The sequence below is a fragment of the Coptis chinensis genome, chromosome 6, assembly GCF_015680905.1.
Source record: "Coptis chinensis isolate HL-2020 chromosome 6, ASM1568090v1, whole genome shotgun sequence".
Classification (NCBI taxonomy): Eukaryota; Viridiplantae; Streptophyta; class Magnoliopsida; order Ranunculales; family Ranunculaceae; genus Coptis; species Coptis chinensis.
The window spans coordinates 30926877-30950880 of record NC_141461.1 but is presented as its reverse complement, the minus strand read 5'-3'; the positions used below and the strand labels follow the sequence as shown (position 1 = coordinate 30950880).

Genomic DNA, 24004 nt, shown 5'->3' with positions numbered 1-24004 from the left:
TTCAGTGGGGCTTTTCATTTTCAGTGGGGATGATGTCGCCCCCAATATCTTCATGGTCACCCCCAATACTGCCAAGGTTACTAGGGTTCATTCCTTGATCTGAATCATTAACTGTGGGATGCTTTCTTTTGTGTTGTTTGCGTAAGGATGCCAAAGTTTGGCGATCCTAAGCATCAACTGGATCTTTAGATTCTGAAGATGCACAATCCACCTGTTCTCTTTTTCTTCATCGAGTGTTAACAACACAAACTTGTAATGCGTTACACTCTATATCATATGCCTCATGAAGTACCATTGGTTGTAGATTGATGCTCGGCTCCTATTTGAAATCAATTTGGATTTCTCTTGGTTCATCTAGCTGGACAGCTGCAGAGAGGTAAGCTAGCTAGTGCATCAGCATTCCTGATTTCATTCCTTGGCCTTTGACTGATAGAGATTTTGTCAAATTGCACAGCCAATTTGTGTATGATTTCCAACTATGCTGCCATCCTTTCATCTTTTGCTTGAAAAGGACCACCAAATTGATTAGTCACCAAGCGAGAATCTGTTAGCATTTAAATGTTCTTCGCTCCCAGCTTAAGTGCGGCGTTCATACCATAGATAACGGCATCATATTCGGCTTCATTATTAGAGGCAGGAAAGCCTAGTCTGATTGATCTTTCAATTTTATATCCTTCAGGTCTTATAAGTACACAACCTAGACCAGACCCGGATGCATTTTTTGAACCATCGGTGAAGACGGTCTAGAGAGTTTGATTATTGTTAAATCTATGCTCGCCCCCATAATCGAATGTACTGGGTGAGAACTCCTCAGTTTGTGCAGGGAATTGAACAAAATGATCAAGAAGTTGTTCAACTTCTGCTAATTCTGGACTCAGTTGGATGTCATCCACAGGAAAATCTACCATAAGAGAGGCTAGAGCATGCCTTTTTTCTGCAGTCATTGGCTCATAAACAATATCATATGCATTGAGGTAACTTGACCATTCAATCAACCTATTTGATTCCTCCTATTTGCCGAGGGTCTTTCGTAGAGGATACTCCATATAGACCTTCACCGTTCTCCCCTGAAAATACAATTTCAATTGCCGAGCTGCATGTACTAAGGCCAACGCGACTTTCTCAATTTTGGAGTAACGACTTTCTGCTGCAGTTAGTGTCTTGCTAACAAAATGAACTGGTTTTTCTTCAGAATCATCAACAAAAATGACTACACTGCCTGCAAAGTTAGTTGCAGCAAGATAGATTCCTACAGGTTCTCCAGCCTTTGGGCTAACCAAAATTAGGGGAGAAGTAAGGTAGGCTTTGACTTCAGCGAAAGCCTTTTCACAATCTTCATTCAAGGTTAATGCACCTTTCAGAATCTGAAAGAACGGCTTACATTTGTCAGAGTATCAAGATATGAAACGACCGAGAGCCGTAAGACAGCCTAAGATCCTTTATACTTCCTTTCTACAGGTAGGGGTGGCATTTCAAGAATAGCTCGAATTTGCTCAGGGTTAGCTTCAATTCCCCTTTGGGTCATCATGAACCATAAGAATTTGCCTGAAGATAGGCCAAATGAACACTTGGCAGGGATAAGCCTCATTTTGAATTTCTTTAGTCGATCAAATACTTTCTGCAGGTCAGCAAGATCGCTTTCTTCCTTTGACTTCACAACCATGTCGTCAATATAAACCTCCATAATAACCCCAATAAGATCAGCAAAGATAGTATTAACAAGTTTTTGGTATGTGGCCCCAGCATTCTTTAGGCCGAACGACATAACAACATGGCAATATAGGCCTCTGTCTGTGATAAATGTTGTATACTCCTGGTCATCATAGTGCAGTACAATCTGATAATATCCTGAGCTTGCATCCATAAAAGATAGATTCTTGAAACCATATGTCGCATCCACCATATCTGAAATTCTAGGTACAGGATAAGGATGCAGTGGGCAAGCTTCATTCATGTCTATGAAGTCGACACGTACAAATTCTGAGCTTCCCATTTTTTTTTGGTACTGCTACAATGTTGGAAACCCAAGTTGGGTATTCAACTGGTTGAATAAATCTAGCCTCCAATAACTTGTCAATCTCCTTGTTCACTAAGAGTTTCCTGTCTGGGGCCATTCTCCGTGGTTTCTGCCTTACCAGTTTGACTTCTAGGTCGATGCCTAATCTGTGACAAGCGATTTCGGGCATATATGTTGGATTCCAAGCAAAGATAACTATGTTATTTTCAACAAGGCCACCAAAACTTCTTTCTCTGTTTCAGAAAGTTCTTCAGAGATGAAGGTGGTCTGACTTTCTTCTTCTCTTATCTACACTTCTTTCAACTTATCAACTGTTAGAGGTCCCTTGGCTGGTGCTTCCCGAGGTGGTCTAGCTGCCCTCGACGGTGCTCTGGTCCAGCCCTGCTGTAATTACTATTTCTGCTCAGCGTTGAGAATGGTGTGCCCTCTTACTTCAGACTTTTTATAATCATCCATCGCATGCTCATGGCATTTCAGAGATGCAATCTTACAATTTCCCTCTACTGTTGGAAACTTAATAGCTTGGTAATAAGTGGACACCACTGCATGCATTGCATGAAGCCAATCTCTGCCTAGAATGACATTAAATGTGGATGGGCAGTCTACCAGAACAAAGTCAACTCCTACAACCTTAGGACCCATTGTGACTGGCAAATTAATTTTACCAACCTTTTTAGTTGGAGCACCATTAAAGTCGATAATTGGAGTATCATCTTCCTGAATAAGATCATCGTCAAGATTCATGACAAAATAGCATCAAGAGAATAGGATACATGCAAAGCTGTCGGTGTCAATCAAAATTCTTTGGACTCTGCGGATGCCAACCCATGCTGTAATCACCACAGCATCATTGTGAGGATAGTATACTCCTCGCTCATCTTCTTCAGTAAAAGTTAGGTCTCCTTCAACAATAGTCTCAACATAGAACCCAGATTTAAAGTTGATACTGTTTACGTGATTCCAACTACCAATTTTTTGAATCTTGGGCTTCATGCTCCATTTTCTTTCACGGTTGGATGAGCAAATAGCCACCTGAGCATGACATACAACTATCACATCGTGCTCGACCATATTTACATGAGTCAGCTTTTGACTACCCTTTAGATACTCCTTCAGCTTGTCATACAATTCTGAGAGACTGATGCTAAGCTCCGGAAGAGTAAAATCTTTGCTCGGGCGGCCATCTTGTTTCTGACTCTATGAGACACCAGTTTTGGCATCTTTGTTATGCTTCTTTCTGATATTTACTTTTTGTAGTATAAAGATTTGATTTCTCTACTACGTTCGGTGTAAACTCAAGTCCTTACTCACGGTTCTTCGTTCGTTTAGTTCGAGTAGGAATTCGTTCCAACCTAAAGTTTATGACACATTACAACTTTATTCTGCTCCTTAGGAAACTAGTGAGTAAGTTTCATATTGATTTGCTAGTTAAGGTTTGCTTTGTTTTAAATCCTAACGGACACTTAAAATGCGAGACACAAAAATGGAAAAACTAAGATTTTTAACTAGATATTTAAACAAAAAGAAATGGTAGAAGATTATGCTACTCATGCAAGGTATCATTATATTATCTTAGAATCAGATTACTACCATCTCTAAGCCGTTTTGGGTTCATTATCAAACCCTAAATGGATAGAGTGTCGATCTCTAGCGAGATGAACTCATCTCTAAGTCTATTTCCCTAGCATAAGGAGTTGAACTGATATTTTATCTCTGAAATACCATCTCAACTAACTCCTGGACTCATACAACATACACCTATCAAATAGAGAATTAAGAGGTCAAATAGGACCCGCACGCGCGGCTAGCCCATGCATGAAAAGGGTGGCGCACGTGAGTCTTTCTCAACCTCCATGCCTCAACTTTGGCCGGACACTACCATTTTGGTGTAGTGTGCTACATGTGTCCTAAGTTTTAAGCAGTGAATCCTACTTCTAAGAAACATATATGAATCCTCACATAAGCATCATTAACCCTCCACCTTGGAGGGTTTTAGCTCATGATCCTTGGATTATTTGAAAAACTACAAGTTATATAAGCTAATGAGAAAGAGGAAGAAGAAAAGAAAAACTAAAACCTGATTTACCTAAGGAAATGATGAAGTTTTATTAAAAACTAAGAATGTTCCCCAATAACACTATTACAAGCTTTTAACATAAAACAAAAACTAAAAACTAATTAGAAAACAAGGAATGAAAAAGGAAAGAGGAGTTAATGCTAAAATCAGCCCCCCTCATACATATGAGAGCTTTCTCCACTTCCTCCCACGTGAAACACCCCCTTCATTAACTTTCTTCTTATCTAAAGCTAAAACCCTTTTGACACCTTGCATTTTTTCCATTATTAGCACCTAAATCCAACTAACTTCATTAATTACATGCAAGGTGTCCACTTTGTGCCAATTATTTGCACATTTTTCTTGTTTTGCATGATGACTCATCAAATCTTGCGGGCCTGCATAGTAGGTCCACGTGCTATGTCCAGTGGTAGGCCAGTCTTTTGGCATTTTTACAACTTTCTGCATTTTTGTAGAGCTCATTGCACTGATCGTCTGAGCAGCTCACTTGCCGAATTCGAAGTCCTGGTTCAAGAGATATGAGCTCCGGAAGCTTGCTGTTTCTGTGCACATAATCCCGTTTCTGGCTTGATTCTGTCATGTTTGAGTCTTTGGGCTTTAGCCCGAATTTGTTGGGCTTCACATGGCTTAATCGGAAAACTTTATGTATACTCTCTATTCCGTGCTTAAAAATTGACTTTATCATCATTTTTACGTTGGTTGCTCCAACCTGCAAAAGCACGAGAATACAATTATTTCATTATTATTAAGCACAAAATTAACCGGAATATTACGTCTCTACGGGGTTTTATAATACAGTTTTGGGTGCTTATCACTTTCTGTCTTTGTCATGTTGTGGTTGTTCCTGCTTTCCTCTATCATTTGCAAAATCCTTTTGCTGCTTGTACTTTGAATATTCCTGAACAATAACATACCTATCTGCTCGCACTAGCAAATCCTGAACCGTTTCTGGAGGCTTCAGAGTTAGTGAGTTGTACAAACTAGACTTATCAAAAGGAAGAGCATTTTTTAAAGCTTGTGCAACAACGTCATCTGGGACATTGTTGACCTCCTTAAGCAACACCCTGAGTTTTCTGACAAGGTCTCGAATGGTTTCTCCTTTCTCCATGTGGAGGTTGAAAAGAGTTCCAGAACCTTTTATGGTCTTCCTATTGTAGCGATAATGTTTTGAAAATTTGTCAGCGAGCTACGGAAATGTATGGATTGAACGAGGACGGTGCTCGTTAAACCATGTCAAAGCTTCTCCACTGAGCATAGTTTGGAACACTATGCACATCAATGCATCATTGTGGTTAAAAAGAGCCATAGACGATCTATACTTCATCAAGTGCTCATCTGGACAACCATTTGCATCATCGTAGGTTGGAACTGAAGGTTGTTTGAAAGAACCAGGGGAAATGTAATCTCTGATTTCATCTATAAAAGGAGATTCTTCAAGTCCTTTGATTGTCAGTTTATGTCGCTTATCTTTCCAAGTAGCTTTGGAATCATAGCATTTCTAATAAGTTCCTGGACTCGTTGCTCATTCAAGTTATTACTATTTTCCTGCAGAGCGACATTGTTTATGCCGACTTTGTGAGTACAGTTTCTCCTTTCAGGGCTCTAGCCTGGCTCAACAGAGTCGTGCCTATATCGCCTGAAATTTGCTTCAGCCCTGCATGGGTTTAGCTCTCTGGTTCAAGCGTAATCACCCACAGAATTATGGAGGGCTCTAGTTCTGTGGCTTCTGGTCCACTGTTGTCTACCTCTTCTATCTCCAGCTCTCTGATAACCTCCATTAGTTCTCCGGCGTGTGTTCCTCAAACCATTGTATCCGGATTCTGAGGAATCTGAACCTCCAGGACTACGATCAAATCTTATGTTATTTCGAGCTGGTTTGCATTGTCTTCTCTGTGGTACCAGACAGCGAGAGCATTGCATGCTACGCTCTATATCGATTTGATCCGAAGAGGAATATCCAAAAACTGACATTGATCGTTCCTTGGAGTACTGGGAACGTCTTGATACTAATTTGCTTCAGTGACCCTGTGGGCTACGAACCCATCTTAGTACAGCGTAAGCACCACCTAAACGCTCCACAATTGGAGTTCTGCGGTTTTAGGTGCGACTGGAGGCGTGGCTCCTTGGATGATGCCTCCTCTTTTGAGACCTGCTCTCCCTTGGTACGGAAGATTCCTGCTAAGAGTTTTCTTCCCCAGGCCTTTTGTCATCATTTCTCCTAAGTTGATCGTTTTCTCTGGTCAGCCTGAGCAACATAGACATTAGAGTTTCTTCATCATATGGGTGAGCATCATGACTTAGATCATGAGGGCCCGATTCAGGCCCAAGACGGCCTTGCAAACGCTTAGGCAATATGGATGGTCCAAATTGGGTGGAAATAGCACCCGACCTAGGCCCAAGGCGTTGTTGCAGACGCTGAGGAAGCATCGAAGGTCTTGCCCTAGCAGATGCAAATTCGTCTCTGTGTATGACGACTCGAGTATCTCTAGTTGCATCTTGTTCCCCTGCTGGAACAGTAATTCGCAGGTTCTCCACCAAATCTTCTTCTTCATGCTGGGCGTCCAAATTTTGTGGGGGAATCTAATGCGCATACTGATGCTGAGCATGAACCTCGTCAACAACTGTGTGTTGTGCTGTCTCAGCATTAGGAGGAAAGTTTTGTGCAATTTCTGGAGCCTGATTGGTGTCAGCCAACTTTTGATTTCTTTTGGGTCTACCAGCAGCCATTGATCGTGATATTCAATAAAAGAGAATAATGTGGTCGTGGGTTCAATCCCCACAGACGGAGCCAAAAGAGTGTCTGAATAGATCTGTTTTGCTTCAGTTTTTGCCCTGACACTCTGGATATAACATCTTAACTGATTGTTTTTCAAATGTTTTGTATATACCAATATATAGCTGGTTGTGTACTTCACAAAGCTTGTAGCTTGCCACATCAGAAAATATTATCATGTTCATCTCAAAATCTCAGTGCTGCAGATTCTGTTCTTCTGTTCTGTTGATAAGTTCAGAGGCAAATTTCCCTTTTCCTTCAATTAAAATAGTGCTAACTATGCAATCATTTGGACTTTGTGATGCTTTATTTGAATTCTTTGATACTGTTAACGCCAAGGGTGTGTCCTGCAGACATACTTAGTGCGGCCAGGAATATGTCCCGTTCCCATATGTCACACAATTCTTCGATCAGTATACTTCACAAAATTTCCAGCTTCTTTTCCGATTTCTAGGATCTTCCTCCAGGCCCTTGAACAATCTTCTGGTATAACCATAGTGGTCTTGGACTTCCCTATCCATCTTAACCACGGATTGTCAGCATTTGTAATTTACGGATCAGTCCACACACCGCTGCTAAGTTCCACGTACATCTCTAAGTGTGGTATACCAAGTTTACCACATTGCTTATTTCTGCATAGAATGTGTCACTCATGTATTTTCCCTTGCATTGTCGACCCTGCCCACATAAAAACTTAGATAAGTTTTCTGGAGCCTTCTGGTGACTGTTCTTATTTGAATAGTTGTTCTTGCCTCAGTGGTCTGAGAAATAGCCAACACGTACATATTTAATCATGTCACCTTCCAGTATGTTGGAGGCTTCTGACTTTTTAAAAGCTGATCTTCCTTGTTAGAGTTTTTAGGAGGTTGACAATCGTTCAATCCCTGAATCCTATCATTCAATTCATCTAATTTTTCTTATAGGTCTGTAACTTGATATACTGATGTAAGTACTGTCATCTGTATCTGAACATGTTATTAGACTGAGGGTTATGGCATGTGGGACTACTTATAGAACTATTATGATGGCATAATTGGATTGATTGATTATCACGAAATGGAAAAAAATTAACTAAATGTGTGTTTCTTAGCGGTACATATATATATGATTATGGATACATTTTTAGTATTTGAAATGCATGCATTGAGATGCAAGTGTTGCCGTGTTGGAGTGCACCTGAGCATACAAATTTTGAACTCCAGAGTCCAGCCAACCTATCAAAATGAAAAAAATCGCCCCGAAGGTAAACTGTTGGCATTCACTTAAAGCAATTTAGATTATTAGGTTCGCCTTTCGTAGTATTTGTAAGAAAAAAGTGGATTTTTAAGTTTTTCGGTACTCGGTCACAATTTCCATACCAATAGACACTTTTCAGCATGTTCAAAAACAAGTAACGGCCTGAACAATGAACACCACAACTCTTCTTCTTTTAGCCCCAATTAAATTTTAAACAAGGCAAGGTTGGCGCTAAAAACTACCCACCAACTTAAACAGTTTGCCCTCAATTAAACAGAGCCAAGAAACGAAATTAACATAGACACAAAAGAGTTTATTTACTGTAAGCAGAGCGTTAGACCCCAGTCCCCAAATCATGACCGTTGGAAACCCTCGATCTCTGCTTTCTTGAACACCAAGATTCCCAATTAGACTTCATGACCCAGCTTATATATTCACAGTTACCTCAACACAACGCCCTCTTCACTTTTATTTCATTCTCCCCACTCATTCAGATCACAGTTCTTACTATCAAAAAAAAATATATATATATATATATATATATATATATATATATATATATATATATATATCACAGTTCTTACGTTTTGAGTACAAGTCTCTTTCTTGCTCGATCTCTCTCTTTGCCTTAAAACACATTCTCATCTTTACATTTGAGTCATTGGAAAGTAGTTCTATCCGTTAGTAGAGAAGATGGAAACTCCAAAAATCTCACGTTGGAAAGCTTTGTTAAGCGTTACAGCAAAAGATCACGACGATATCAGTCAAGGAAAGCGGAATTTATGCGACCCCATACCTTTGTCTGCCAGTCCACAAGAAGTCCATAACCAGGAGAAGGAAGAGGGGTTTGAGGAAGAAAGGGAGGAAATGCCCAATACTTGTATTTCAATGAAGCGAAAGCGCACTCAGGATATCAAGAACACACCCACGACGCCCATTGCAGCTAAGAAGCTAAAGACAGGTAAAGAAGCAATAACCCCACCATCATCATTCAAATCAAGAATGAAGAATCATTCCAAGACTCCAAGGCTAATGATGGGTGAAAGGGTTCAAGATGAGTGTCCATCAATAATGCCTGAAAAGATGTCTGAAAGTATAAAGACAAAGGGTGGAAGGGAAATTAAATGGGTGTGTAAAAAAGATGTGTTCACTAGTGATATAAGCAGTTGGCGAAATATTCTATGGTTGCCAAGAGATGTCGAAGAAGTTTTGACTGAACATCAAAAGAGGTATTTGAAGATGGATAGAGAGAATGAAGTAGAAGTGTTGGTTGTAGACATGCTTGGTACTCCAAGGTTAACCATCAAGTATTGGCCTAGTATCTTTCGATATGTTTTTCTTACGCAATGGAATGTGTTTGTCGTGAGACATGGGATTCAAGCAAATGTTCATCAGCTTGATATTTGGTCTTTCCGACTACCTGGTCAAGATGATCAGCAGGAAAAGTTATGTTTTGCTATCGATGTGAGACGAAAGACAGACAAATAGTAGCACAAAATCAGTTATGAAGAATTGGGACAATGAGGCTGGCACGAATGGCGGCAACGGCAGTTTGACGAATGTGGCAAGAACTTCTCATTCATGTACAAATTTTTTGTTTTAGTTTTAGGATTTCATTACCTTTTTTATTGTATGTTGTTTGGTTGAAACCGACCATACCAGATACAGTTACTAACACTTTCATTCTTATACAAGAAGAGTTAGGATTTGATTTTTTTTTCTGGCTAGTTAGAACTTTTTCCATGTAAATTCATTAAAATTTGGGATTTAATGTTGTTCAGTGTTGGAGGCAATGTATTCTTCTTCGTCTCCGTAGATGTTCATACTGTCCTGTTTCTTATTTTCCTTTTTATAATGTAGACAATAACAGATAAGTCTAACAATATGGACATCATATATTTCAGCTATAACTGAAAAGCAGTAGGTTAGTAATGAAGAAATGCATGCTCTCCTATTCTGAACAATCTTTTGTTTCTTTAGTAAGGAACCTAAGCAATTATGCTACTAGTGGGAAAAAGAAATGAAATAATCCCATGTAGAGAAAAAGGGCAGTTTACTTTTTCTTTGTAAGGCGCCACCCCGAGCACAGCACGTGCGCGCTCCCTTGGAGGATTTGTACTTAGCCAAATTTTGGGTCGAGCGAAAGAAAAGTTACTAGACTTTTGTGTACAAATTTTATTAGGCGCGCTCGCGCTCACCTACACCCTAAAGCAAGGTGTAACTCGCGCTCGGAGCCCTTCACAGACACATTGATTTTTTTCGGTCCAGTATAAAAACATAAGTTAGGTTTTCTATTCTTCTCAACCTAACCAATACTAGAATAGAGACAGAGATTGTAAGAGTGCATTCTAAGTGAGTGTTTGATTGCTCATTCTTTGTGAGTGAATTGAGAGCTCTTGTAATCTGTTACTTTGTGCATCTAATAAAGCTTGGAACTCGCCGGTGGATGTAGGCACATTGTCGAACCATGTTATATCCGTGTCTTGTGATTTGTTCTCTTTTACATTAGTCTCTTTACTTTATATGTTTGTTAGTTGATATTGAGAAGTGTTGGGATAGTACTTCGAGGGTGTTGAAATCTTGTCTTGAAAGAAGGATCAATCTTTGTGTAGGGTTGATCTATTTGGAGTGGATAACATTGTTTCTGCTTTAGTTATTCACAACAATTAGTATCAGAGCAAGGTTTACGACCTTAGATTTTGAGCTTTGGTGAAGAACCATAGTGCTCGAAATTTGCGTAGACAAGGTGTTTAATAAAATTCCCAAGTAAACATTTTTTTTTTTTTTTTTGTTATTGTGTATGACTTGAATAAATGGCTCCTAAGATGTCAAATGCTAGGTTTGAAGTAGAGAAATTTAATGAGAAGAATAACTTTGGGATTTGGCAAGTCCAAGTAAAGAACATCCTCATCCAACAAGATTTGCACAACGCTTTAAAGGGGATTAAATCAAAGGCGGTGAATATAAGTGATGATGATTGGGAAGAGTTCGATCTACAGGCTTGTTCATCAATCCGGTTGTGTCTTGCTAATGAGGTCATGTATAATGTGATGGGAGAAAATATCACCGACGGTATTTAGCTCAAGCTAGAATCTATGTATATGACCAAGAGCATGTCGAACAAGATGTACCTTAAGAAGCATCTTTATCGGTACATGATGGTGGATAGTTCAACGATACAAGAGCACGCGTTAGTGAGTTCCGTCGACGCCTCACGAATTATTTAAATGTTGGCATGAAGATGGATAATGAAGATCAAGCGGCATGTTTAATATTCTCTTTGCCCGAGAGCTATGAGCATTTAATGACTAAATTTATGAACAGAGAAGATGTTGATCTTGACGAAGTTCAAAGTGTGCTTCTTTCTTATGAGTTGATGAAGAAGACACGAATTGAGAATATCATTAATGCAGGACAAGGGCTAGTAGCAAGAGGAAGGTCGTATGAAAAGGCATCTACAAGCAATGAGAGGTCTAGGTCCAAGTCAAAGAAGCCGCTGAAACATGTGAAGTGCTACAATTGCAAAGAAAAGGGACATTACGCAAGTAATTATCCTCACCCGAAGAAAGATAACAAGAAAAATGGTAAGAAGAAAGGTAAGGTTAATGTTGAGGCAAGTTTTGCTTCAGGCTCTGAAGTGGAAGATGTAAGTCTTTGTGTGTCCACATCGCAAGACTATATGGCGGATCGGTGGATCCTTGATTCCGGGTGTTCTACCATATGTGCCCGAATAGAAAGTGGTTTGCTTCCTATGAGAGCATCGATGGCGGTTCCGTTTTGATGGGTAATGACCATGTGTGCAAGACGATTGGGATTGGAACTATACGGGTCAAGATGCATGGTGGTATTGTGAGAACTCTAAATGATGTGAGACATATTCCTGGGCTAAATAAGAACTTTATTTCTCTTGGTACCTTGGATTCCAAAGGCCACAAGTTTGTGGGAGAAGGTGGAGTCATAAAGATTGTTAATAGCTCTTTAGTTGTTATGAAGTGTCAAAAACATGGAACCTTGTATACTTTGATGGGTAGTACGGTGACTGACAATGTAGCAGTTGGTACATGTAGTGATGATTTTGAGTGCACTAAGATGTGGCATATGCGTTTAGGGCATATGAGTGAATGGGGTTTGTCTGAGTTGTGCAAGCGAGGGTTATTGAAGAACTTTAAGAAACCAAGTATGGGGTTCTATGAGCATTGTGTCTATGGGTTGCAATGCAAAGTTAAGTTCAATTTAAGCAAGCACACGACAACAGGCATCCTTGATTATGTGCATACGGATGTTTGGGGACCCTCCAGAGTGGCTTCAAAAGGAGGTAACTGTTATTATGTCTCATTCATTGATGATCATACTCGTTATGTGTGGGTGTATATGATGAAAATGAAAGATAAAGTGTTTGAGATATTTAAGAAATGAAAGGCAATGGTTGAGAATCGCACAGATAGGAAGGTGAAGATCTTAAGGTCTGACAATGGTACTGAGTATACCTATAGGCCTTTCCAAGACTTTTGTGCACAACAGGGCATTGCTAGACACTGGACAGTCGGGGCACCTCAGCAGGACAGGATGGTAGAGAGGATGAATAGAACCTTGCTTGAAAGAGCAAGATGTTTGTTATCTAATGCTACTCTAGGCAAAGAGTATTGGGCAGATGTAGTGTCTATGGCGTGTTACCTGTATAATAGGTCATCAGTTCCATCTATAGATTGTAAGATGCCTTATGAGGTGTGGTTAGATAACCTAGCTGATTATAGTATTTTATGCATGTTTGGATCGACTGCTTACTACCATGTGAAGGAAAGCAAACTAGATCCTAGAGCTAAAAAGGCAATATTCTTGGGCTTCGCAAATGGGGTAAAAGGATACAGATTGTGGTGTCTAGAAGACCATAAGTTCCTGGTCAGCAGAGATGTTACCTTTGATGAGACTTCCGTATTATCTTTCAGTAAGCCGGAAAAAGCTGGGTAGAATGGTGAGTCTATAAAAGTTTAAGCTACTGAGCTTGAGTTGTCTGATGGAGCAGATGACTGGTTCGTTCATGATGAGGTACCAGATCATGGAACCACGCAGCAACAGGAATAAGAGCATGAGCATCCGCAACTTGTAATGGCTGACCCTAGGCCAAAGAGACAAGTTAAGGAAGTGCACAAGTATGGGCATGATAAACCGGTGAAACATTATTGTCAGGTGGATTTAGTGGCATATGCACTGAATATTGAAGATGATGAGTCAGATAGCTTCAAGGAAGCTATTAGAGATGCTCCTTACAGAGATTGGTTGGTTGCTATGTAGGAAGAGACGGAATCTCTTGATAAAAATCACACATGGAACCTTGTTTTATTGCCAAAGGGCAAGAGGACTATCAGTAGTAAATGGGTGTTCAGAAAGAAAGAGGTATTTCGTGAGTCTAACAGTACTTGATACAAGGCAAGAGTGGTAGCAAAGGGTTTCTCATAGAAGGGAGGAGTCGACTATAATGAGGTATTTCCCCCGGTGGTCAAACATACTTCGATTCCTGTGTTATTGAGTTTAGTTGCTCACTTCGACTTGGAGTTAGAGCAACTTGATGTGAAAATTGTTTTTTTTTTTTTTGCATGGAGACTTGGAGGAAGAGATCTATATGAGACAACCTGAAGGTTTTGTTGTTGCTAATAAAGAAGATCATGTGTGCAAGTTGAATCGGTCATTGTATGGTTTAAAGCAATCGCCAAGGCAATGGTACAAGTATTTTGACATGTTCATGATACAACATGAGTATACCCGAAGTAAGTATGACTGTTGTGTTTACTTTCGTAGGCTTCATGGTAATGACTTTATCTATCTCTTGCTTTATGTGGATGACATGCTTATTGCTTCCAAAAGCATGGTGGAGATAGACAAGTTGAAATCTCAACTTAACTCTGAGTTTGAGATGAAGGACTTGGGTGGAGCCAAGAAGATATTGGGCATGGAGATTGATAGAGATAGGAAGAAGCGACGGCTAGTTGTATCTCAGAATAAATACCTTCAGAAATTAGTTTCTCGATTTGGTATGGAGAATGCATAGTCAGTTTCTACTCCTTTTGTTGGGCATTTTAGGCGCTTTTAGCTAAGTTCTCTCCTAGTTCGGTGGAGGAGCAAAAGCATATGGCTCATGCTCCTTATGCTAGTGCAGTGGGCAGTTTGATGTATGTTATGGTATGCACACGCCCGGACATTTCATAGGTAGTCAGTGTTGTAAGTAGGTATATGGCAAATCCTGGTAAGCAGCATTGGGAGGCAGTGAAATGGGTATTGAGGTACTTGAAAGGGTACCTTGGATGTGGGATTAGTTTATGGTGGAAGTACTTGTTATGTCAGTGGTTATGTGGATTCAGATTATGTAGGTGATCTAGATAGACGATGATCGACTACTGGTTATGTGTTTATGATGCATGGTGCACCAGTTAGTTAGAGGTCTATGCTACAGGCTACATTTGCTCTATCTACGATAGAGGCAGAGTATATGACAGTGGTAGAGGTAATAAAAGATGCACTATGGCTTCGAGGTATTCTAGATGATATGGGTATTGAGCAGAACAATGTTGCTTTGTATTGTGATAGTCAAAATGCTATTCATTTGGCGAAGAACCAGGTTCATCATGCTCGGACCAAACATATTGATGTCCGTTATTATTTCGTGCGGGATGTAGTTGAGGATGGTGATGTAGCACTAGAGAAAGTGGGCACCCATGATAATCCTGGTGATATGCTGACGAAGGTTGTCACTGGAGTTTAGTTCCAACACTATTTGGACTTGCTCCAAATCTTACATGTTTGATTAGAGCCCTTCAGGGCGGTTGACGGCGAGTTCGAGATATGATTTGAAGACTAGTGCTTCTTGATGGATGTGTTCGGCTTGGTTTTATGTGTTAAAACCTCACCGAGGTGGAGAATGTAGAAAAAAAGGGCAGTTTGCTTTTTCTTTGTAAAGCGCGACCCGCGCCCTAGTTGGCTTGGAGCACAGCATGTGCGCACTCCCTTGGAGGATTTGTACTTAGCCAAATTTTGGGTCGAGCGAAAGAAAAGTTATTAGACTTTTGTGTACAAATTTTATTAGGCGCGCTAGAGCTCACCTACGCCTAAGGAAAGACGCAACTTGCGCTCAGACACATCGATTTTTTTCGGTCCAGTATAAAAACAGAAGTTAGGTTTTCTATTCTTCTCAATCTAACCAATGCTAGAACAGAGACAGAGATTGTAAGAGTGCATTCTAAGTGAGTGTTTGAGTATTCATTCTTTGTGAGTGAATTGAGAGCTCTTATAATCTGTTACTTTGTGCATCTAGTAAAGTTTGGAACTCGCCGGTGGACATAGGCATATTGCCGAACCACGGTATATCCATGTTTTGTGGTTTGTTTTCTTTTTCATTAATCTTTTTACTTTATATGCTTGTTAGTTGATATTGAGAAGTGTTGGGATAGTACTTGGAAGGGTATTGAAGTCTTGTCTTGAAAGAAGAATCAATCCTTATATAGAATTGATCTATTTGGAGTGGATAGCATTGTTTCGGCTTTAGTTATTCACAACATTCCTAATTGAGAATTTTCATTTATTTTGAAAATGAGGTTCTAGTGTTACGCAGTAAAACATGATTGTTAGAAATAAAAACCTTTTGTTATGCAGTACAACATGAGCGTTTGTCAGAATTCAATTTTTGGAGCAGCATTTCCTGATATTTGGCAATTATTTGTATCCCCTAAGTCCTATCCATATCCAGAGTGGCATCTAGGACAAATTTCAGATTTCTGTACCTTGATCTTCTTTCCTTGTGCTTTGGAGGATCCATCTCCATTCTTCTTCTGCTGACATTGTATTCCCATGAATTTCAGCATTTCTTTATTTTTTTTGAAAAAGTGAAGTTCAGCATTTCACACCATACTTTCATAGTATAGGTCATAGGTGCATTTAAATTGAAAGTGTTTGATTTCTTCCTTGTAGTCATGCAAAATGTACATATTAAAGAGGTTATTGTAACATTTACTTTTACCGCTTTATACTGTCTTAACACATATCTGCCAACATAAAGAATTTGTTTGTTTTAGGTAAGGTCTGTTTAGTCCAGAGAAGTCTGTTCCAGTTTACAGGACATGACTGCATTCTGTTTAATACCAATAACTAGGGGTGTACTTCCCCAAGCTAGTTGCTGGCCAGATCGAGAAATCATCTCCTATTCTTCTTGGAATCCTTTCCTGCAGATTCTGTTCTTCAGTTCTGTTGATAAGTTCAAATATTTTCCATCAACTAAAATAGTTCCGACTTCCCAATTACTTGGACTCCCTGATGCTTCCTTTTTATTCTCCGATACTGTTAGTGACAATGGCGTGTCCTACAGCCATGCTCCATGCGACCATGCCAGGAATGTTCCATATGCATCCGTAACACATATCTTCAATATCTTAAATGCCCAGCTTCTTGTCCAAATTCTAGGATCTTCCTCCTGGCACAAGATTGTCAGCATTTGTAACTACTTGTGGATTAGCGCATGTATTGCTGCTAACTTCCACATCTCTATATCTAGTATACCAAGTCCACCACATTTCTTATTTCTGCATAGATTTCACTATTCACCTCATGGATTTTCCTTTGCATTGTTGACTCAGCCCAAATAAAACTTGGACAAATTTTCTGGAACCTTTTTGTGCTGTTTTCAGTTTAACAAGTTCTTGCGTTTAGTAGGTCTGACTGCTAACCAACACAGACTTAATCAGTTGTTATCTGCAAGCATGTAAGAGCACCTCACTTTCCATGAGCTTATTTTCTTTGTCACAGTGTCCAAAAGCTTCATTTAGTTTTTCATTTTAAGTAGCATGACATCTGTATCTGGACATGTAATCTGAGACTTGTCGCACTATTATGATGGCATGATTGATGATCATATCGCCAACATCTTATTCGGCAACTCTTTGTTGGGATAAATGCAATCAACATGCATTACGGATTTATGGAAAAATTGTCACCCCTGATTCCCAGTTCAGAACATCTTCCGGCTCCTCAAATAAGTGAGCGTATAAGGGCCTTATTCTCATAGGCTGGGTTGGTGGGCCCGGTATAGTAAACTCCAAAATTTCAGAACATTTCGGTAATTTCGAGTTTCCATACCAATACCACAAGTCCACAACTCTTTCTTCTTTAATTTATTTACCGTTAAACCCCAAAATATGACCGTTGGAAAACCCTCACTACTTTCTTGAACCCCAAGAATCCCAATCACATTTCATGACCCATCTTATAAATTCACCGTAACCTCAACACATCACCCTCTTCTTCACTTTCATTTCATTCTCCTCATTCATAGAGTTTTGAGTAAAAGTCTCTTTCTCTCTCTCTGCCTTAAAACACATATCTTTACGTTTAAGTGATTGGAAAGTAGTACTTTTTGTTAGTAGACAAGATGGAAATTCGAGAAATCACAAAGTGGGAAGCTTTGTTAGCTGTTACAGAAAAGGATCACGACGATATTGTTCAAGGAAAGCGGGATTTATGTCACCTCATACCTTCATCTAGTCCAAAACAAGATCAGAATCAAGAGGAGAAGAAGGGGTTTGAGGAGAAAATGTCCATTACTGCAAAGGATTTCAGCGATATAGTTCAAGGAAAGCGGAAATTATGCGACCCCATACCTTCATCAAGTCTAAAACAAGACCAGAATCAAGAGGAGAAGAAGGGGATAGTGGAAAATATGGTAGAAATGCCCAATGCTTGTATCAGCATAAAGAGAAAGCGCACTCAAGGTATCAAGAACACGCCCTCGATGCCCATTGCAGCCAAGAAGCTAAAGAAAGGTAAAGAAGCAGTATACCCATTATCATTAGTTGATAATCATGAAAAGAACGGATCAAGAATGAAGAATCATTCAAAACCTCCAAGGCCATTGATGAAGAGTAAAAGTGTTCAAGATGAGGGTCCATCAATAATGCCAGAAAAGATGTCTGAAGCCATAAAGAAAATGGGTGGAATCGATATTAAATGGGTGAGCAAGAAAGATGTGTGCATGAGTGATATCCGTACTGGACAGAATAGGCTATATATACCGAGACAAATTGAACAAGTTTTGACTGAATCTGAAAAGAGTTATTTGAAGATGGGTCTTGAGAGTGAAATTGAAGTGTTGATTGTAGACGTGCTTGGTACTGATCAGTACAACTTCCCAAGGTTAACATTCAAGTATTGGGGTAGTATATCTCGATATATTTTCATTAGGCAGTGGAATACATTTGTCGGAAGACATGGGCTTCAAGCAAATATTCATCAACTTGATATTTGGTCTTTTCGACGACCTGGGCATGATGATCAGCAGGGAAAGCTTTGTTTTGCTATCAATGTGAGACGGAAGAATGACAAGCAGAACAATTTGCAAGCATCTTCTAGCAAGAATTGGGACAATGAGGCTAGCACGAGTGGTGGTGATGGCAGTTTTGCAGATTAGGCATGAACTTCTAATTCATGTGCATTGTATTCTCTTAGTTCCAGGGTATCATACTTTTTGATTAATTGTTGTTTGGTTGAGATCGACTGTATACAGTTAGTAACACTTGTTCTTTACTTGAGTCCAGAAGAATTAGGAATTTTTTTTTTTTCTAGTAGTTGTTACTGTTTCCGTGTAAAGTCTCTTTATACAGTTTGGAGACAGTTCAGTGATGGAGATAAGGTATTCTTCATAGATGTTCATATTGTCTTGTTTCTGTATTATTTTTTCTTACAAGATATGGAAGCAGATTTTTATTGGTGTTTTGTTGATTCTTGGGGTTTTTTGCCCCTTTATATTTTAAAGAGTAACAGCTAATGTAAATAGGGAATATGGATATGACTATTCCAGCAACAGGTTAGTAATGAGAAAAACTGCATTTTGTCCTGATCTCAATTCTCAACCTTAACGAAGAACAGCATCAATTTTACTATTACTCCGAAAGTCCTTTTCCAACAGTGTCAGTTGAGTACTGTGACTGTTTTTGAGACTGACAGTAAGAGGATATCGGTTATAGTGGACATCAACTCATTTTGTTATGAAATTTAGATTACAGAAGAAAATATTTGTGGAAGGTCTGAAGAGGACTCTGTTGAATTTTTCGTGATTTGGATTTTGACAATAGTTTTTATTAATCCTTATGCAAATCAATTACTAATTTACCATGCCTCCAATGCCTTAAATACATACTACCAGTAGTATCTCATTCTCCACAAGACAATCGGTAAAGAGAAGGGTGGTCTTTTTCCATGTAGTTTATAGTGGTTCTATTCTGCTCATTGTCCATCAGCTTCAAACGATTTGTTGCAGTGCCCTTTTATGTCAGAGTTAAACCATTGGAGAAGAATTTCCTCAATTTAGGCCAATCATTCTCTTAATTTTACTTTTACTGTTTTATTTATCTCTATCCATATTCAATAGAATGTGGCTGCTAGCAGAGCTTTTAGTATAAAGTTAGGTCTTCTTTCCTTGTGCTTTTGAGGATCCATCTTCCGTTCTTCTTTTGAGGGCAGTATGTTCCTTTGTATTGAAGTGAAGTACTTTTCATAGTATATGGTTATTCTAAATGCAAGTGTCTGGAGTTCTCTCTTCTAGTGTTGCAAAATGTACAGATTATAGAGTTGTAACATTCGTCTGCGCAATTTATCCTCTATTACAGAGTTCTAGCCCATAGCTGCCATCATAAGAATTGTCTCTAGGTAAGCCCATCTAGCCCAGATAACCAATTATCTGACTGTTTTCTAATACCTGACAATCCCAAAATCTGGTGGTCTACTTCCCTGAGTTAGTTACCTGCCAGATCAAAAATATTTTCCAGTTCTTCTCGCAATCTCAGTGCTACAGATATCTGTTCTTCAGCTCTGTTGATAAGTGTGAGGCAGCACAGTGCTAACTTCGTAATCATTATTTGGAATTCCTGATGCTTGTTTTTCATTAATTTATACTGTTAAGCACCAAGGGTGTGCCTGCACATACTTCATGCCAGGAATATGTTCCATCCCATCCTTCGCACAATTCTTTAGTATGTTAATGACCAGCTTCTTCACAAAATTCTAGTATCTTTCTTTAGGCCCATGAGCAGTCCTATGGTACAGCCACAGTGATCTTAAATCCATCTGAACCAAAGCTTGTCTGCACTTGTGACTTATGGATCGTCCATATTGCTAAGTTCTAGATCTGTAAATCTAGAATCTCAGTTCACCTCATGTATTTTACTTTGTTGTCCCTTCCCGTGTAGAGCTTGGATAACTTTTCTGGTGCCTTTTGGTGACTGTTTTTAGTTCGATCAAAATGTTCTTGCCTAGGTCTGACTGTCTGAGCGATAGCCAAAACAGTTTTGATTAGCTGTGATCTGCCTGAATGTTAGAGGCATCTGACTTTCAATTCCCTATCTGATCTTCTATATCACAGCGTCATAATATAATTGGCGATCTCTCAACCACAGCCTTCAATTCATTGAGTTTTTCATCGTAGGTAGCACGACATACTTATGTAAGTACAGTCATCAGTATCTAGACTTGTTATCAGACTGGACGTCATGGGCATCAGATACTTGTTGACCTATTATGAGTTATGTTGGCACAAGATTATCAAGGCATCTTATTCTAGACTCTTTGTTGAGATGAGTGCAATCAATCCTGTTGTACCCCTACATTTGGTTTGAGGGAACCCTCTACGTCTGAATCAGAACTCCTCCCCAAATATTTGGCTATTAATTATCTCATTCAATTCTTTTGTGCCATAACTGTTCCTACTGATCGAAAGGAGAGTAGAAAAAGCAAACTGTCTGTTACGTATTGATAAATTATACTGCAAAGCAGCTATTTGGATTCAGGTAACATTTTTATTAGTAGTACATCATCAATCAAACCCGTTTACAAAAGAATGTTGTACCAAAACATGACTTGGGTACCCATATGCTAAAAAGGAAGAAGTATTGTAAGTCGCATTGCGAATACAGTTGGAGGCATGCATGTCATCAGGACCTTGCTACATGGTTTTATCGTATCCTGGAATGGTATTCCTCCTTGCACCCTCTAAAATTGTTTTGTCAGCTGCAATGAAGAATGCAGCAATGGAAGCTGTAGATCAACAATACGAAAGCAGAGTAAGTTTCCCATAGTAACAGTTGTAAAATTAAAGGTGAATAACATAGAGACGCACAGGGAGCGCCGGAAATGTTAGCTAATCTCTGCAGCTTAGTTTCTCAGGTATGTGGAGTCCTCCTTGATATTCATCTACTACCAAGATATTTATTAATACGTCAAAAAGGTTAATATAGATCGATAACAAAACCAGAACATTAGCAGATCCCTGCTCTTCATTTCTTCTCAAACAAGTTTACATTTCGCAGGTAGGTGGAACTTTGCCTACCTGGCGGAGGGGTAGGAACTGTTAAGAAATGGGGAGTTCATATTAGGATTACTTCTTTCAATCCAAAAGCAAAACAGTAATAAAAAGAAAGAACTGATCTTCTTAAGGAGGATAAGATTCAAGACTCGACTCATAGAATCACTGAACGTAGAAATGAACAATTAGACATCTATTCGAGCTGTGTGTTCCAATCATGGGGTTAAGAGAAACAATAAGAACAAGTTGCAGATCTTCGTCCATTCACAATATGGAAGTGAGGTCAACATTTGACTCAATAACTGTAGCCAGCCTCAATGGCCATCATGCAACCTTACGTCCTTACCTCTGTAACATGTCCTAATTCCTAAGAGCATATTGATGAAGAGAACTATTAATCTAACTGAAGCTAAACAATTGAACACTTTCAAGTATCTCAAGTTCTTCTTGTTAACATGGTTAAAGTTTCTTGCTAAACCCTTAGAATCAGACAATCCATCAATCAATGTCAATAAATGATTAAGAATACTATTGATCAAACTGAAGCACTCATCTACATTGGTTATTATTGATAAGGATTAAGCCATATGCACTTATAGTGAGTTTCTCTTAACTATAAATAAGGACACATGGATGAGAACTCATCTTACTCACCACAGGGGAAAAGAGCTGCATAGAAGGATCCTATATCCAAACACAGTTTCCTTTATTTTGCACAAAATAAAATTTCCACAGTAAGAGACAATTAGAATGCAAGAGTACCTGAGGATATGATAAGTGCCTGAGCAGTGTAATTGAGGTTACGCTTCGCCCATGGAAGCATCCGAACCACAGCCAACTAAATCATTAATTTCGCAAAAAAAAAAAAAAAGAGGAGAAATTTAGAATATGGTGTCAAATTCATATATTAGAATTAGTATTCACTTGAAAAACAGTAACTGAACGGTTCACACAGTAATGTTCTTGGGGATTCATTCTAAGGAGATCAATAGTCAATTCTTTGTTATAGACATCCATGAGCAAATAACATGAAAAACTTGCCAGTTTAGATGATTGGATTTCAACAATAATTGCGGTCCCATGCTTATATTTTCAAACTTTAAAGCTGTTAGTTCTAGAATTACGACGCACATGGTGTTGAACATTTGGCAGATTGAACCGGTTTTGGCATGAACACCTAAACTCAAGAATGCGTGATAATCCTTTCACCCTAAAGTCAATAAACAAGGTAAAAGCTAAGGATATATTCTGTTTTTTTCATAATATATCCTTCAGATGGTCTAGTAGTGACAGAAAATCTAACATCAACCTTCGGGTCATTTTATATTTGTTGGTTAGAAAAACCAAGTCCAAGTGCTATCCTTCTTCAATTCTAAATGTTGTAGAACTATTAATTGGTATAGAGTTAAGCTCCCTAGCTTACCTCGCCAACTCGTTTCCTTTAAACAAAAATGGCTAGTTTTGAGTATTTGCAGATCAACAAGGTGAAACTAAGCTACATTTCTGTTTCTTCCTTTTGGTACTTTATCTACAGAAACCACATTATGGTTTCACAATTTTGATGTACTTAATTGCCAATGGGAGAGATAATTTAAAATTCAGTCATATACCATGACCATGAGGAAGCTAGAAAATGATGTAACAATAGGAACAATGATCAAACGAAATTCCTTGATTCTGTTATAGATTAAGACTATTTGCATACCGTTGGTATTGCACTAGCGACGCAAGCAATGGATGCTGCTTTCACTCCTGCCCGAACACCATCTGCAGGTCCAAGAAATATAAGAATAAACCATTAAAATTTGCAAATGTCTCCATAAGGTATACAGTGTTTCATAAGGCTAACTGGACCTAAGTTACCATAAGAACAGGCACAGATATAATAGGCTTTTTCAATTTCTTGAAACATTGCAGATAAATCACTTTCTTTGGCTGATTATTTGTTTTTCCGAAAATGCATGAAGTATTCCTCTATAGTGGCTGTAGAAATAATTCTTAAGAACAATTTGATAGTTATAGATGGTTTTGACTCTTTTTTGCCCCATCCCTTGGTCACAAACCAGAGTCATCTAATTTTCTTGAAGCAGATTGAAAACTGTTTAACCAACAAACTCAGAGACAAGAGAAAATAATCAGAAACCTCGATCAAGTCACATGACCATTTGCCTAACACGAATCAAATAGACCATTTATAAATAAATAATGATTACATGTTGGTAGTATGACTATGTTTACCTTGAGTTGTCTGGTTTGCTTTAAGGCCTCTCTGTTGTTCCATAAGCGAAGCAATCGAAAACGATATGGTGTCCAGAAGCAAATATTCCAAAAATAAATGTAAGATATGGTGTCAAGAAGCAAATGTTCAAATTTATTTATTGAGTTGACCATTTTTGTTTCAATTTCTCACGATGTTGTTATGGTAATATATTAATTTTGTATTATTTTGGAATCTGCTCTTTGAGGCTGGATTCAATTTCTCACTGAGGTTGTTATGGTGTTCAAATTTATTTTTTTTTTATTTTTTTTTTTTTTTTTTTTTTTTTTTTAAACAAAAAAAAACAT

The 24004-nt window shown here is 38.8% G+C and overlaps 1 protein-coding gene across 3 annotated transcripts; it reads right to left on the bottom strand.

Annotated features, from left to right (window-relative positions):
- Positions 1-20859: 20859 nt before the first annotated feature.
- LOC147492572 (early nodulin-93-like) lies at positions 20860-23967 on the bottom strand. 3 transcript variants are annotated; one of them, XM_086567391.1, is made up of 6 exons: positions 23678-23967; positions 23145-23206; positions 22202-22277; positions 21464-21481; positions 21254-21327; positions 20860-21171 (listed from the first exon to the last, which is right to left on the bottom strand). In XM_086567391.1, the coding sequence occupies exons 1-5, from the start codon at positions 23718-23720 to the stop codon at positions 21275-21277; spliced, it is 252 nt and encodes an 83-aa protein (XP_086423517.1). In that variant the 5' UTR covers positions 23721-23967; the 3' UTR covers positions 20860-21171; positions 21254-21274. The 3 variants fall into 3 exon arrangements, with proteins under 3 accessions (XP_086423517.1, XP_086423518.1, XP_086423516.1); XM_086567392.1 differs by lacking the exon at positions 21464-21481; XM_086567390.1 differs by lacking the exons at positions 21254-21327; positions 21464-21481.
- Positions 23968-24004: the final 37 nt, after the last annotated feature.

Coding starts and splice junctions, on each gene's coding strand:
- LOC147492572 (XM_086567390.1), bottom strand. CDS start 23,720: ATGGAACAACAGAGAGGCCTTAAAGCAAACCAGACAACTCAAG. Junction 22,278..23,144: donor TCGCTAGTGCAATACCAACG/GTATGCAAATAG, acceptor TTAATGATTTAG/TTGGCTGTGGTTCGGATGCT. Junction 21,172..22,201: donor GGCACTTATCATATCCTCAG/GTACTCTTGCAT, acceptor GTTGATCTACAG/CTTCCATTGCTGCATTCTTC.